Genomic DNA, 17,400 nt, shown 5'->3' on the forward strand with positions numbered 1-17,400 from the left:
ATGTCTGTCTTGCTGTCAAACTATCCTCCAGACTCTCCTCCTCGGTTTTCTGGTGTTAACCCCGTGAGGTGGATTTTGGAAATTCAGGAATATTTTGATTATCACTTGTTCTCTGATGCTGACCGTCTGTTTTTTGTGAGATTATTTTTTGACCATCCAGCATCTGGATGGCTCCACGAGTATCGACGCTCGAATCCTAATTGCTCATGGCAAGAATTTCTGGGTGATGTTTATCATAACTTTGATGAGGATGTCATTTACTTCGCAGAGACGAATAAACTCTTCAACAAAATTATGAAGGCAATTGGATATTTAGTAAAAAAAGAGGTCATGGCTAAAAATGAGGCCACATCTGATTCTATCATCGAGCCTGTTGCAAAAAACGATGATGGGCCGACAACAAATGGCAAGTCTGACCCCATCATCGAAGAGATAGTAAAAATTGATGACGAATCGCCCCAAAAGCTGGACGAGCCAATGGTTTTGGTGGAAACCAAATCCCATAGCCCAAAAATCACTGTTGTCATCATTTGTTATGTCACTGAAGTCGTGGAAGAGATCTCATGTCCAAAGACGGTTTCTGCATCACTCGTTGTGGTCCCAAACGATACAATTTTGTTTGCAGACGAAGATCAAGATAGCAACAAGGAGATGGAAGATTATTTTTCTGACTTCCACCTTGGGGGCAAGGTGGTTTTCAACGGTGGGGGAGTTGATAGGGACCTGATATTCTATTTTATCCCGGAAGGGAGCTGATATTCTCTCCGTATATTTATTTAGTTTATTTATGTTTTAGTATTATTTAGTTATTATGATTTTATTTACTTTCCCTAGTAGTTAGGATTTGATTTGCATTGATTTACTTTCCTAGTTTATAGGAGATCTTTTTGTACCACACATATTATAAATATGTGTGGAGTCTTTCAATATTATTAAGCAGAATGAAGAATTAAATTATTAATCTCATTCTCTCTTCTGGCGTGAAAACGCCCCCTAGAACCTCAACTAGGGTTGTTCTCTTTTTCTCTCTACAAATTCACTCAAATAATTCCTCCGATAGGCTAAACCCTATCACATGCATTAGTATAATGAAGTGTATTAACCAATTAAACTTTTGTTGGTCGTATTTGTAGTTGGGTTAATTACTATAAATAAAAGAGTGTCTATTTAATTTCATAGATGTTCAAACGAATTTTAAAACCTTACATCATTTTTAATTTTTGTTTACAGTATTCCCAAATTGTTGTTTTAATAAAAAAGTTATGCCATTTTGAATTTAAGATGCACAATTGAAAAGGTTGGGTGTAAATAACCATCGTATTATAGTTAGAGAAATATAATTAACCACTTACTGTACCTCAATGACTTTACATAAACACATTATATTATACATATATATGATGAAATCAAACCAATGCTCATTCTTGGTTGGGTATAAATATTGTTTCTTGCCCACATTTGTCAGAGCAAACATATAAATAATGGAGTAAGTGATAAAATATTGTAACATAACTATGTCTAAAAGCGACATTTTGAATTAATAAAATGAGAAAAACAAAAGAATGAGCAACATATACTATTTTACCAATTTCGTGTAGTCCACTAATGAAACTATTTTTGGTTTTTTGGTTGATGCCTTTATTTGGGTGAATTGCAGGTGAAAAATCTTACGGTGAACAAGTTGTGTAGAAATCAAGTTATAACAGCAGTAAATGGTAGTCTTCCAGGGCAAACTCTTCGAGTACATGAGGGGGATACTTTAGTTGTTCACGTGTTTAATAAATCGCCCTATAACCTAAGCATTCATTCGTAATTCTTGCAAAACTACAAAACTTAATTTTCATATTTTTTCCATATGCATTAGAGAGATAATAGAATCACAACACTTGCTGTGACATCTACTACTTAGTCTAGTCATTGAATATTATTTTGCTCGGACTATAAATATCATTATCTTAAACTTTCTTTCATGAATACTTATAAAGACACTATTTAAAAGTGCATAAAATATGCAGGCACGGGATTTTTCAATATCTTAGCGGGTGGGCTGACGGGCCGGAGTTCGCTACCCAATGTCCGATCCGACCGGGTCTAAGCTACACGTACAGATTTAACATAACGGGCCAAGAGGGAACTCTTTGGTGGCATGCACACGTGGGATGGCTCCGGGCCACCGTGTATGGAGCCTTAATAATCCGACCGAGATCCGGCCACTCTTTCCCATTTCCGAAGCCACATAGAGAAATACCCATTGTCCTTGGTAAGTAGAACATCAAATTCAAACACTAATTTCTCATTAGCAAAATCTTTATAGAATTATTATTAATTGTTTGTAGGGGAATGGTGGAATGCTAACGTTATTGATGTAGAGAACCAAGCCTTAGCTACGGGTGCTTCGCCTAATTTATCTGATGCTTATACTATTAATGGCCATCCTGGAAAGCTCTATCCATGCTCATCAAACGATACCTTAATATATAGTCTGTAATTGTATGCGTGTGTTGGCCTATTGGTATAGTGGTTAATCTAAAATCAAAACTCTCAGTTTTAATTTTTGTTTATTTACCAGTAAAAATAATATAGTCTACAATCGATAATAGTATTCTAAGCAACACAATTGAATACGACCTTTATCTTATTTGTTGCAGATACATTTCGATTGAAAGTGGTACACGGAAAGATATATCTCCTATGCATAATCAACGCTGCACTCAACAACCAACTATTTTTCAAAATAGCAAATCACAACCTCACTGTAGTAGCCGTGGACGCCGCCTACACGAACCCCTACGCCACAGGCGTCGTCCTGGTGGCACCGGGGCAGACCACCGACGTCCTCCTCACCGCCGATCAAACGCCCGCGAGATACTACATGGCGGCGTCCGCCTACCACAGCGTCGCCGGCGTCCCATTCCCCAACACCACAACTACCGGGATCATCGCCTACAGCGAAACGATGCCATCCACGCCGATTTTGCCCCTCCTTCCAGCCTTCAACGACACGCCCATGGCCCATAGATTCTCCAGCAACATAACAGCGTTAGTCTCGAGCCGGTTTTGGGCCCCCGTTCCCCGTCAAGTTGACGAGCGCATGTTTATCACAATTGGGCTGGGCCTGTCGGCCTGCGACCTTCCCACCTGCCAGGCCCATTCGGCCTCAAGTTCGCAGCCAGCATGAACAACGCGGCTGTCCATGCTGGAGGCCTTCTTCAGAGACGTCGGCGGTGTTTACACCACCGACTTTCCTGATAATCCGCCGCTGCAATTCGACTACACGAATTCCAGCAACAGCTTCAACCGGGCGCTGCTCAACACGACCAAGTCCACCAATGTGAAGAAGCTCAAGTTCAATTCCACGGTGGAGGTGGTGTTGCAGAACACGGCGTTGATCGGAATCGAAAATCACCCCATACATTTGCACGGATTCAATTTCTACGTTTTGGCTCAAGGTTTCGGCAATTATAACCCATCAATTGATAGTAGAAAGTTCAATTTCGTGAATCCACAAGAACGGAACACCATCGGCGTTCCGGTTGGGGGGTGGGCCGTCATTAGGTTCCGCGCCAATAATCCAGGTTAATACTCCATCAATCCCATTAAATATGAAACGTTTATTTTTCGCCACAAGATTTTGTTTAGTGTCATTTTGGGAGAGAATAATGTAAGAGATGGAAAAAATAATTTAGATATTTCTATTTTAGGAACGTTTCATTTTTATTGAGACGGTAAAAAAATAAAAACGTTTAATTTTAATTGGACAAACTACTTCACTCCAACAGTCATTAAAATGGAGAATGATAATATGTAAATTAATTATACTTTTTTCATAATAGGTGTGTGGTTGATGCATTGTCACTTGGATGTACACTTGCCATGGGGTCTGGCAACAGCTTTCGTGGTGGAAAATGGGCCTACGCCGGCAACAACGCTACCTCCACCGCCGCCGGATTTTCCCAAGTGTTGATTATGTTGGAGGACATGTATAATCTTTTGGGGGAATATCATTAATTTTTGTTTCATTTCATAATTTTTTTCTCTCTTCCGGTTTGTCATTATGTGTTTTACATTACTTGCTTGGTTTATTTTTGTTTTATTGGTTTTGCTTTTGGGAATGTATTTGGAATGTAAAATAATAATGTACTCGATATTATAATTTTTTTATATTTTAGGCTCCACTTGCCACTTTCTAAGATCGGGTTTATCGGCAATTTTCATTGACAAATAAGGTTATGTCATTTATTACATCTTCATTAATCAATAAATATTTAATTTAATATTTAAATATTTTTATATATTATATTAAAAATAATAAAAATGATATCAAAATTTATACTCTCTCTGTCCCCTAAAAATAGGAACTTTTGAAACGGTACGAGTTTTAAAACAAAATAAGAGAAGTTAGAGAGAGATAGTAAGAAAGGTGTTAAGTGGAAAATGAGTCTCACCTTATTAGAGAGAAATGAAGTAAATTACCAAAAATAGAAAGTTTCTATTCTTAGGGAACAGACTAAAAAGTAAATAACTTTTATTTTTCGAGGACGGAGGGAGTTTTTTTGTTCTCCAAAAATAGTGACCAAATTTGCTATAGCTTCACACAAACAAAAATAATTCTCTCCACATATCATCCTTCTTCTATTCTGTTATTTCTTGTTGAATTAGTATCTCTTATTATTTACCATGGATTATGAGAATAACATATCTCCAATTCCCAAAATTCAGTTCAATCCAAAATTTCAATCATTTTAAAGATTATTTTCCCAATTTTGATAATTTTCTAATTGTTCTAGCAGATATCATAGCTCATTTCAAACATCTCCCAAAACTCATTCCAAGATAAGCTGCATATCAATATGAATTCTTTAAACACTCAATATTGTTGGAGTGAGCAAGAATACATAACCTTAATGTCAACATAGTGTTTCATCAGTATGAATGCAAGTGTAGGCGCCAACCAAACTAGTTCCAAGATACGGAAAAATATTCTAGATCATATGAACAAGGAAGAGCAACGAATCTAGGATGGTCAAACAAAGAACTTTGGAGGGAGTCAGACAACACTACAAACGTCGTCTCAATGCAAATGACTAAGTGGATTGGTGTTGTGCTCTTGCCTAAGAACAAGGAGTAAAAGTGGGTCCGGGCCCACATCCGTGCTCGTTGGCAAGAGCACGGATGTGGATGCGCTTAGATCATCTCCCCTCCTGGGATTGATTCTTGGACATTACTATAACCCTAGTGTCAGAGCCGCGCGATGCACGGATCGATTTAATTTAATCACGATAAAATTATATTTTGAATTAGTTACTTAAAATCCGATACAACGTGAAAAATTATAAACGTATGTTACAATTCAAGTGTACGATCCCAAAATATAAATTATGGATTTAACTAAGAGAATGATTTCAGGAGTATGTACACAGCCACTAATTTAAATCTACAATTGAGAGCATGATTATAGGGGCATTTACACATCCATATGCAATTGCATTAGGAATTGTAACTGCCATATTACTAAGTATAGCATTAGTAAGAGTGTTGATTTGCGTTATTACGTGATGAATGATTTTTTTTAATCCTCATCAGTCATTGACCGTCGCATAATAATGCAAAATGAGATTACGGCTTCTTTAATACCATAAAAATAATATCGCCATAAATTAATAAAAAATCCAATTTTTTTAAAATCAAAATACACCGATCTTAAAGAATATTATTGTAATTTGAATAAGATAGACTCATTTCAATGCATGAAAACTGGAACATAAAATCAATAAAATAGAAGAAAATTATTTCTTTATATAATTAGACATTATTTAGTGTATGAATTAGTTATTCACACTAATTCTAGAAGCCGAAGAAATGGTACATGAACTAATGAAAAATGAAATCATGGATTCTAGAAGCTGAACAAATACTACATGAACATTCAAAAAACAAATGTATGTTTATGACTAACAACCGTAACATAGTCCAAGAATTTACACTAATTCTAGGATTATTTGTAAATCGTAAAAGAGACGGCTCATTCTCTAGTCTTCATTCTTCTCAAATCCTCTGCCACTCACCCTGCTACACTCAATTGAAGGCATCTCACTCTCCACACCATCACCCTCTACTACAAATCTGAAATTTTAATTGAATAAATAAATTTGCTGGGTGAAAGAATATTTATAGAGAGAAAACAAGTTGGCTATGATAGGCATTGTGTATAATTTATACTAAAGAAATTCAATTATTTTTATTGTATATAAATATATACGTTACTAAATAAGAGTGAATACAACTTTGTATTCAATGAAAGATTTTGGATCATATTATTGTGGCGCTTAATCTGTCTACATTAATGAAGGCAAAACGTGCATAATGTGAGAAAGTTGCAATCCTTTGTTAAATCAATTGAAATATAACATCAAAATTTTAGCAAATAATAAATGGCATCAATATTTGGATGAGAAAAACCCGCAACGGCCTCATCAAATTCTCCACACTCCTCTTTGATTTCTTCTTGATGTCAAACAAATTAATGTACAAAATAAAATAAAATGAAACTAACGCATCCAACATACTTTTTATATGACTTTTGTGTATTTAATTTATAATGATTTAAATTCTTCAATGTATATATACGTTACTCCGTAAAACGCCTGAATTAGTTTGGTGACCAATATTTTGATTTATTACAAATCTAACCTAAAATTTATAAATATTTAAATTCAAGCTCACAATTTTAAAATATTCAAAATAAGACCAAAACTCGCATTTTATATACATATAGATTCCTATTAGTATAAATAAAGTTAAAGTTAATGAAAAAAGAAAAGGCAAATAAATTGCAACACAATCGTAGTCAAACACCGCGTGAAATGAGGCTCACACATAAAAACTAATTACATCGCGTGAAATGAGGCTCACGCATAAAAACTACTCCCTCCGTCTACCATTAGGAGTCCCATTCATGGGCGACACATGTTTAAGAAATGTTAAGAAAAGTGGATGGAAAAAAATTAGTGGAATAGAGGTTCCACTTGTATATATTAGTTTTAAATGAAATGTGAGTAGAATGAGTTAGTGGAATAGAGATCCCACTTGTATATATTAGTTTTAAATGAAATGTGAGTGGAATGAGTTAGTGGAAGGTGAGACCTTATTACCGTTTATGGTAAAAGTAAACCGGGACTCCTATTCGTGGGTAGACTAAAATGAAAAAACGGGACTCCTATTCGCGGACGGAGGGAGTAATTATAAATGAATGAAAACTAATTAAGTACTTTTTGTTTGGAATATATGCAAACGTATTTTACCCATATATAAACACTATACATATACGATGTGAGGAATATTATATTATTATTTGCTTATAATATCTTGTGGATTGGCAAAAGAAAATGAAGTTGAGATTCAAATATTAAAATTGTAGAAATTTTAGTAGAAATGTAAGTATATAATCTTTCTTATGATATTTATTTTTACAACTCTTTTTTAGTATTTGTTATAAAATTCAAAATTTGGAAAATTATACCTAGTGGTGTGAATAATATATTAATATAATAAACGTACATTTAACATATTTTAATTATAATCTGTATTTGAATCCTACCTTCTTACCACAAAAACAAATAATTACAAATTCGAACATATGTAAAAAGATTAATAAAGTTGAGAGGGTTACTAACACGAAAGAACACAACATTTATTCAAATATTATAGACTGAAAGTTTGAAACACGAAAATTCGGTGCGCAAATCCGAAGCAAAACAATGAACATAATCGTTTCCAGCTTCTCTCACTCTATACAATAATTCAAAGAATCATAATATATATTGGACGTATAATTTAGAAATATTCTGGAGCGGGAGCAGGAGCATCGACCACGTAATCTGCAGCCATCGGACCAGGGGCCGCGCCACCTACTGCACCACCGTTGCTCAAGATCTCCAACATCGCCCGATGGGGATTCGTCTTCTGCTTCTCGCAAAGAGCAGGCAAAAATACTCCTGCACAATAATTTATGACACAATTTATAATTTTTCTCGAATTAATATGTACTTGATTAAATCAAAAAAAAACATTAAGATTATAATGGAACATTACTACTCCTTATATCTAAATGTTTGTCTATGGCCTAATTAAACCACTCTAGACAATCCATGTTTAGTAATCCAAACTATTGTGATTCAACCAATACTCCAATAGTCACTTCACTTACATTCACTGCAGCAAAATAAACATCATTTTCCCAATAATAGAAAACTAAGTATAGCATTTTTAAATACTATAAATACTAAGCTGAAGAATTAGTCGCCCCCTGTCCAGAATACACGCCTTCATGTTCATGCAAAAAAAGTAAAAATAAAAAATAAAAATAAAAACAAAAAATAGTGAATTGATTAATTCGAGCGGAAAAATACCTTCACCGGCAGCGAGGTTGAAATAGAGGTCGACAATGTTAGGGCAATTCTGGTAACAAGACGGGGAGCAGAGGCTGGCGGTGAACTCCGGCGCAAGGAATGCATCCGATGAGATTCCGACGAATCCACGGTCGACGCCGCATGCCTTGACGCACTGATCAGTCTCGATGTATCCGGACATTCTCTCCACCACCACCTCCGACGTCTTACACGTGTACTCTACACTCCCCTCCTCGTTCCGGTAGTTCTCCAACACGCACCTCTTCCCCGACGTCGCAATCGCGAATGCGCACAAATTCGTCGGCAAATTCTCGCAGATCAGCTCTCCTGAATCAAAATCAATACATTTAATAATAAATCATAATAGATCGATCCGATTTCGATCTTTGTATACATAAACATTGAATTTGATCGGCAAATTACCTAATATTCCTTGTATAAGGAGAGATGAAGCGAAGAAGATAATCAATGAGATTTTCGTTGCAGACGCCATTGGATGGATGTTTTCCTTCTTATTGGCTTTATTTTGGTTTGTTTGCTGGGATGCTTTGATTCGGTTCCTCTTTATATAAGGCTATGAGAGAGTGTGTGAAAAGCGACAGAGGAATATAGATAGTTTATTAGTTAAATAATTAAATTAGACGAAATTTCTCTACGATTCACAATTGGGAATTTGGTTGACCCCCCGCGTTTAAATGGAATTTATATTTAATTCCTTAATTTAATTGAAATTTGCCATGAGAAAGCGTGTTGGGGTGCCTACACGGTTTGAACTTTCAAGTGTCCGACACAAATGGAAGGTTCTTAGTTTCCATATTGACCTGGTCTCACATACAAATTTAGACTTTTCATTTTTGTTTTACACAATATATTCTACTCATAAAAATAAATCTTGATTTGATTTTTATACTATGAGTATTAAATAAATAAAATCAATAATAATTTTTAAGAGATTAAATGTATAAAATAAAATACATAATGATAATAATGTAGAATAAATTAGAACAATACTGATATATTAGTATTAAATAATGTTAATGTATACAAGATTACTACATTAATACTCCTAGTATATAAGGTGGAAAATACACTACCACATAAGATGGAAAATGTTCAGTATCCATTCAAAATTGAAGACCTTTCACAAAGAAAATGTATTGATAACTGAACTTTACTATTTGAGTTAGGCCTTATTCCTAAAATGACTAATTAAAGCAACTTAGTTGAACAATATGTCATGGAATCAATAATTACATAATCATTATGCATATTGACAAAATATTTCTATGAGAGATAACATCTTTTGCTTTTGATTCATGGTCGGGTTAAGGATTTTGTCCTTAATAAACTTAAACCCCTTTATACATATAATAATAGTAGTAATAAAATTAACAAAAAAAAAACATAGACCTCATTCTGGAGTATGAAATTAGTAATCTAAGGTTTATTGAATAGCCCAGTGTGAATATCCACATATTTTATGGGTACTCCGAGTTCAATCGGCAATTTAGTTGAAATTTAAATTCATAACATTTGAATTAGAAATCATAGTACTATTTCGATTCAAATAGCTAAAAATGTGACAATTAAGTAGAAATGTCCAAAAGAAAATATAAAAATAGTCATTTGGCAACGTGGTTTCGTAACCGGTACTATATCTGTCCCACATTAAGTATCATATTTAGTGTGTGCACGGGTTTTAAGAAATGTAAGAAAAGTGAGTTGAATAAGTTAGTGGATTGTGAGTCTCACTTATATATATTAGTTTTATAATAAAATGTGAGTACAATTGGTTGATGGAATGTGAGGTCTATTTACCATTTATGGTAAAGGTAAAATGTGACTTTTATTGTGGGACATACCAAAATGGCGAAATGTGACACTTATTGTGGGACGAAGATAGTACTATTTTATGTATAGATAGGGTTTAGTCTAATAAAATTTAATTAAATAATAATAAATCAAGGGAAAAATCGATTATATTACGCAGTTTCGTGTAGCTCAATATGCCGAAAAATTGACAACTCGAGTGTAGAAGAGCTCAAATGTCAACATTTACATGCAAAATTAGTCATCCCTTTGTTCCCACTAAGCGTTGACCGACTATGTGGCAGAGAGCTCTATTGCCATGGCAAGATGTAAATTTGTAAATAGTGATGTCGTTATAAAAATGAAGTGTGATAATTAAATTGAGACGGATCGAAATGAAAAAGAGTGACGATTAAGTTGGGAAGGAGGGAGTAAAGTAAAATGAAAAGTTGGTTCAAATTCATTTAACATCTTTAATGTATTTTCAAATCGAAATATCTAATGCGAACACGTGGCTTGATTAAATTATTAGACTAGGTTTCAAATTGTAAATTTCTAGAAATTTTTGGGTCAATATGTTTTAAATTATTAGTCTAGGTTTCAAATTTGTGTGGATAGAATATAGTAAGAACTAAGCACTTCAACTCTTCAAGCCTATATATATATATATATATATATATATATATATATGTGTGTGTGGTTGTGATCAATTGAGATTTTTTAGTCCAATTGAGAATTGAGATGCATTATCAGCCATTAATTTTTGTTAAATGAGTGGTCCATAATTTGTTACATGGAAAATATTTTTAGATTAATTAATTATGAAAGGGAAGAATGGTAATTTCATAGTACATTTTATTCAATAAATACTTTTTTTAATTATTTTTTTAAAAAAAATAATTTTTTTTATTTAATTTTTTTTAATATTTTTTGTCAACTATATATACAATTCATGTCAACTATATATACAATTCATGTCAACTACACACATATAATGTCAACTACATATACAATTCATGTTAACTACACACATAAAATGTCAACTATGTGTACAATCCATATCAACTACATATACAATTCATATCAACTACATATACAATTCATGTCAACTATACACATATAATGTCAACTATAAGTTGTTGACATTTGATGTGCATGCTATTGATGATAATACCTCCGGGTTGACATAATCTACTTGCAGTTGACATTTCGAAAATGTTGTGGATGAGTAGCAGAAAATGCATCTCAATTTTCAATTAAGCTAAAAAATCTCAACCCAGTAGGACTCTATATATCTCTCAGGTTGCGTTAGTGTGCTAACTAATTTATAGTAATAACTAATAACTTTCAATTATGTGTATTAAAATTATCAACATAAAGACATAATTATATCAATACAACATGTAAATTTAAATATAAACACAAAGATATAAGTTTATCAACACAAGAAGATTGATAAATTTATGTCTTTGTGTTGATATTTTTAACATACAAAATTGATATTAGGGTATTAGTTATTACTCTCTCTCTCTGAAAACAGTTAAATATTTATGCATAATCAAATAATCAAATACGAATGTCATTTTAAGATAATATTTACGTTATGTACTAATCGATTCAGTGGTATGATAACAAGGTCATTTTTTTAGTTTATGTGAGGATTTCAGTTCATACGACGTCCTTCACGTTTTTAATCTCATCCTTCTATGCGCTGCCCGTCCTCAACCAATGAAATGCCCCCATCAAGCACACTCTTAAGCCTGTGAGTGGACTTTTTTTTATATAATTTTTTATAAATTTGAGATTATAATATTTCAATTCAAAATTTATCTCATTATTCAAAATATATCGGTTACCCAACAGATTTATAGTCAATTTTTTTCTATTTTTTCATTTTGTATTCTTCAATACCTTCTACACTCGTCTATAAATTTCACATGCAATCCATAATTTTGCTAGCAGTCAAAAAATCTATCTTACCCTCATTCAACACTAATTTTCACACCTTACATCTTTAAACTTTGTCTTTCAATACATGAATCCCAACAATGAAAACAATTCATCCGACGAAGAGGTTAACAAGCTGATTGTGCATCTTCATCGAGCTCATGAGTATTATGTCAATCCTCCTCCGGTTCCTACACCAAGAACCCAACGATACATGCATCTAGAGCGAGAGCTTGCCATGGAAAGGCTCTTCGAGGATTACTTTTCCGATCAGCCCCAATGGGGGCCAGACGTCTTTTGATGTTGTTTTCATATGTGTCGAGAGTTAGAGCATCACCAATGGAGGCGTCAAAACCGCGACGCAGATTTTTCGCCGACGCCGGTTCTGATGCCGAACCATTGCGACCGGCGTCGGCGAAATCGGCGTCAATTTCGGCGTACCCATGCCGATTCGTGTGGTGACGCCGGTTCTAACGCCGATCCTCACGGCGCCATTGTAGGCCCCGGATCGGCGTCAGAATTTAATTTTTAATTGTTTTTTTTGAAAACACTAAATATACGCGCTTTGAACGTCATTTTCATTCGCACCACTTGTTTTAACGAGTACTCTCTCTATCTTTCTTTCTGTACAAGATCAATAACGAGCAATGGAGAACAACTACGCAGGAACTCCAGTGACTCCCGGGGGATGGTCTCAGACTCCCCCGACTCCTGGGGTAGGGTCTCAAACTCCCCCGACTCCCGGGGTAGGGTCCCAGACTTCCCCGGCTCCTGGGGGAGGTGGTTGGCCTCCGATGACCGAGGAGCTCAACAGGTTGCGAGGGAGGGCACCCCGAGTTCCCAGGGGGTCCATTCGGCATCCCCCCTCGGCAGGTCTACCGAGGAGCTCAAATTCTTCGCGCGCCAACAAACGCGCGCTCAAATGGTGAAGACCTTAGCCGACTTCCAATCGACGGTGGACCCCGAGGTGAAGGATTATCTTCGTGTATTGCTCCAGAGCCAGCGTGAAGAATTGGAGGCGATGAGGAGGGAGACCGGCGGGAATAGCCGCGGGGTAGGTGGCGACAGAGGTGGCGGCGACGACGGTGAAGAAGGGCTGGGCGACGACGGAGACGAGGACGGCGGTGAGGAATGATTTTTTTTTACTTTTTTAATTGTACTTTTTAATTTTTGTACTTTTTTTTAATTAATGTACTTTTTAAATTTTAATAGTATTATTCGAATTTCCCTTATTTGTCTCGTAAATTAAATTCCGTATGTTGATACGATTGTAAATTAAATTATATACTTGTTATTAGTGATGTGGATAAGTAGTGGGAAGGCTATGTGAGGGCTATTTGATGTCCAGTTGATGTGGCAAGCTGATGTGGCAGGAGAATTTTAGTGCTGATGATGTGGCAGTGGGAAGGCTATGTGAGGTCCTAGACCATAGTGGATGCTCTTATTGTTGCACATAGAAGGTATATTGGTGGCTCGCGAGGAATACACTCGGTAGCGACCAGGCAGTATTAGTTAGCAAGGTCTTTTAACATTTCAGAAGTGTACATTTGCCTCCTGGCAGTTCGCCATTGGGGGAAGTTTGGACATCTTTGACGAGTATGTACACGTCGTCGAGACCAATGTTTGTGAGTTGCGACACCTTTAGTGCAGAATACTTGAGGGTGCTTACAACCAACGACCGTGAACAGTTGTTGCGTCTTCACGAAGCACGCCACAGCTAGCTTTTCCGACATACTTGGCAGCATTGCCCATGGAAAAATTGTCCCACAATATGGAGAGGGACATACACCAGCGGCCACAAAGGCAATCATTTGACATTAGTGCTAGAAGTGGTTGCCAAGACGTCAACTATCAATTGTGGAATTGATATGCATTTTTTAGTATTATGATGATAACATTCACAACCAACAATTGATGCTAGAACATGAGATATTATCTTACCAATGGTATTTATCTTAGGTGTCCGGTCTTTGTGAAGTCATTTATTTGTGCAGAATTAGTCCCACACACCAAAGTATGTGGCCACCATTCCATGAATACCTAAACATCCCAAAGTCGCCACAACGCACTCCAACAAGATCTAATCAAATACATTCAGATGAAAATTGGACACAACTTGTGATTTTATTTTAAGATTTTAATTATGTATTTTTACTTTTTAATAAATTATTATGTTTAATATTTTAATTAAATTGAGATAAATCAATTACAAGATAAAAATAAATAATTCTGCCGTAGATGGGCCTATATTCGTGAGTATCGGCCTGTGATCTATCATAAAAATACTTTTAAAAATTCCAGTCCACCTATAAATTCTAACTGAACGAGGATAAGTGGGACCGATCTCAACAAACAGAAACCGTCGACAGCCTCTCAATTCCTACATACAAATCTAAGAACTAAACCAAATAAAAATGGTAGTACAACTGAATCCCAAGCCACAGCTTAAAAGAAAAAGAAATAGAGAAAAGAAGCCATGGTTTCAGCGGCGACAGCAGCATCCCGCCTTATCTTCTCCAGCTCCCAATCCATCTCCCGTTTCTCACCTCTTCAAACACTCGCCTCATGTTCATCCAGACACGGCCCGCGGCGGCCGAATTTGACCGGCGGCTTTGGCGTCGGCGGAGTCCGGTGCATGGCGGTGGCGGAGGGCACCGGTGCAACGAAGAAGAAGAGCGGTTATGAGATTGAGACGCTGACCAACTGGCTTCTGAAGCAAGAACAAGTCGGCACAATCGACGCAGAGCTCACCATCGTTCTCTCCAGCATTTCCATGGCCTGCAAGCAGATTGCTTCCCTTGTCCAGAGGGCCAGCATTTCCAATCTCACCGGCGTTCAGGGCGCCGTCAATGTCCAGGGCGAGGATCAAAAGAAACTCGACGTCGTCTCCAATGAGGTACTACCAATTTGTTGGGATGGATCGTCGACTGCACATTATTTTGATATTATCGTCGATTGCACATTAGTTTCATATTGTTCGTTTTGGGTGGACACATATTTATTTTGGGTCACCCCGCTTAGATAATGCTTCCAACTCCACTTCCCCTGGTCATACGACGTGGGATGCGTTTGTAACCCAACACAATTCGTTTAAGCTCTCACAGTTTAGTTATTCCCGAAAGGCTACATGCTAATGGCTAAAGTTTGGGACCCATTCTCTCTTTTTCTTTCTGTCTCTTTTATTTTACTGTGCATTAAAACTCGGGTTCAACCGAATTGTTGTAGGTGTTCTCAAACTGCTTGAGATCAAGTGGGAGGACAGGGATCATAGCATCAGAGGAGGAAGACGTTCCGGTGGCAGTGGAGGAGAGCTACTCCGGCAACTACATTGTGGTCTTCGACCCCCTCGATGGATCATCCAACATCGACGCCGCAGTCTCCACCGGCTCCATCTTCGGCATCTACAGCCCCAACGACGAATGCTTCGCCGAAATCCAAGAAGACGGCACAGTAAGTCCAGTAGTCCACCATCAACACCTTCATTCAAATAATATCCATTCCTAGAATTCTTGAATTGATGCATTGGACATTATTTCAGTTGGACACAGTGGAACAGAGGTGCGTGGTGAACGTGTGCCAGCCAGGGAACAACCTCCTAGCAGCAGGGTACTGCATGTACTCCAGCTCCGTCATATTCGTGTTGACGATAGGCAAAGGTGTATACGCATTCACGCTAGATCCCATGTTTGGGGAATTCGTGCTCACCACAGAGCAAGTCCAGATACCGAAATCCGGCAAGATATACTCCTTCAACGAGGGCAACTACCAGCTCTGGGACGACAAGCTCAAGAAGTACATCGACGATCTTAAGGATCCCGGGAAGCCTTACTCCTCCCGTTACATTGGCAGCTTGGTCGGAGACTTCCACCGCACTTTGCTCTATGGCGGGATTTATGGCTACCCGAGGGATAAGAAGAGCAAGAATGGGAAGTTGAGGTTGTTGTACGAGTGTGCTCCCATGAGCTTTATTGTCGAGCAAGCCGGCGGAAAAGGCTCCGATGGCCACCACAGGATTCTCGATATCGAGCCTACTGAGGTCACTGTCTAGCATTATTGCATTCCTCAACTCTATCCATTGATTTTTTGTTTGATGAGATTGATCAATTTTGGTGTGTTGTTTGTGTGCAGATACATCAACGAGTGCCGTTGTACATTGGAAGTGTGGATGAGGTGGAGAAATTAGAGAAATATTTAGCTTAATTAATGCCAAAGATTGTAATTGCGGACTACTGTCAATTTTTACCAACATAAAGCAATACTCTTAATGTTTGTTACTCATAATCACTTAGTACTTTCCACTGATGTTGAAGCTAATCCAATAAGAGCTAAATAGAGTAAAATGTTCGTCTTGATATAACATGAAGGGAAAGTACTGCACTTTCTTTACTCTAATTGGGATTTATATTTCTAGGTGCTAAAAGAAAATTTAAAACGTTTCTGTAACAGTCCAGTTTTTTACTTACTGATTTCTTGTCATTTTTTCTTCTTTTTGGATTAAAAGTTTCACTTGGTTTTTAGGTTGCACACATTCCTTCTGGTTGTAATTTGATCAAGGTTTTCTTCAATTTTTGTCCATGACTAAAAAGATAAACTTGTGCATATGATTAGTTTTTCATTGTTATACACTTAAAAAGGACTAGAAATTCAAATGACCACAAGTTTACAGATGCACAAGAATATCCGGTCGCTAGGAACTAAAATGCCTCAAATATAATACTTCAGCAATGAAAATAACAACTGATTAAGACTGAAGCCAATTTCGAAAAAAGAATAAACTTTATTTAAAGCTAAGAAGAAATTATAGTTTATTCAACATCATACTCACTTTTGTCTCTCTTAGATTACACACCCATATTCACACAATTGCCACTTGACTGAAGATAAGCAGAGGTCCAGTCAGGAACGGAGCCAGGAAATTATACTAGGTGGGGCAAAAATATTAACATACAAATAAATAAATATAAAAATAATATATACACATTAAAGTAATATAGTATATTATTTTAGAGAATGGTAAGCCTACGCGTATGTTAGGAGAGGGGCAAGTAAAAATTATTTTTTTCTAAATTAGGGGGGCAAATTAGGTGAATATGTATATATTTAGGTTTTATAATATATATATTTACATGGTTATAGAAAAATGAGGTGGGGCATTTGACCCTTCTCACCATATTATAGATCCGTCCCTGGGTCCAGTCATCCACATAATTTGAGATAGAGAGGGAGAGGGTGGAGT

General features: G+C 36.5%; 2 protein-coding genes and 1 pseudogene across 3 annotated transcripts; 2 read left to right on the forward strand and 1 right to left on the reverse strand.

Annotated features, from left to right (window-relative positions):
- On the forward strand, positions 1-3,964 carry LOC121773314 (annotated as a pseudogene).
- A 3,705-nt stretch (positions 3,965-7,669) lies between these two features.
- Positions 7,670-8,988, reverse strand: LOC121798347. Of its 2 annotated transcripts, none has more exons than XM_042197291.1 (3): positions 8,832-8,988; positions 8,409-8,735; positions 7,670-7,994 (listed from the first exon to the last, which is right to left on the reverse strand). In XM_042197291.1, exons 1-3 carry the CDS (start codon positions 8,899-8,901, stop codon positions 7,834-7,836), a joined length of 558 nt encoding a protein of 185 aa, XP_042053225.1. In that variant the 5' UTR covers positions 8,902-8,988; the 3' UTR covers positions 7,670-7,833. The 2 variants fall into 2 exon arrangements, with proteins under 2 accessions (XP_042053225.1, XP_042053233.1); XM_042197299.1 differs by lacking the exon at positions 7,670-7,994 and adding an exon at positions 8,151-8,322.
- Positions 8,989-14,581: 5,593 nt separating this feature from the next.
- LOC121798356 (fructose-1,6-bisphosphatase, chloroplastic-like) lies at positions 14,582-16,445 on the forward strand. Its single transcript, XM_042197314.1, has 4 exons — positions 14,582-15,060; positions 15,390-15,614; positions 15,703-16,200; positions 16,293-16,445. Exons 1-4 carry the CDS (start codon positions 14,641-14,643, stop codon positions 16,362-16,364), a joined length of 1,215 nt encoding a protein of 404 aa, XP_042053248.1. The 5' UTR covers positions 14,582-14,640; the 3' UTR covers positions 16,365-16,445.
- The last annotated feature ends 955 nt before the right edge of the window (positions 16,446-17,400 follow it).

Source organism: Salvia splendens, chromosome 1 (genome assembly GCF_004379255.2).
Source record: "Salvia splendens isolate huo1 chromosome 1, SspV2, whole genome shotgun sequence".
NCBI lineage: Eukaryota > Viridiplantae > Streptophyta > Magnoliopsida > Lamiales > Lamiaceae > Salvia > Salvia splendens.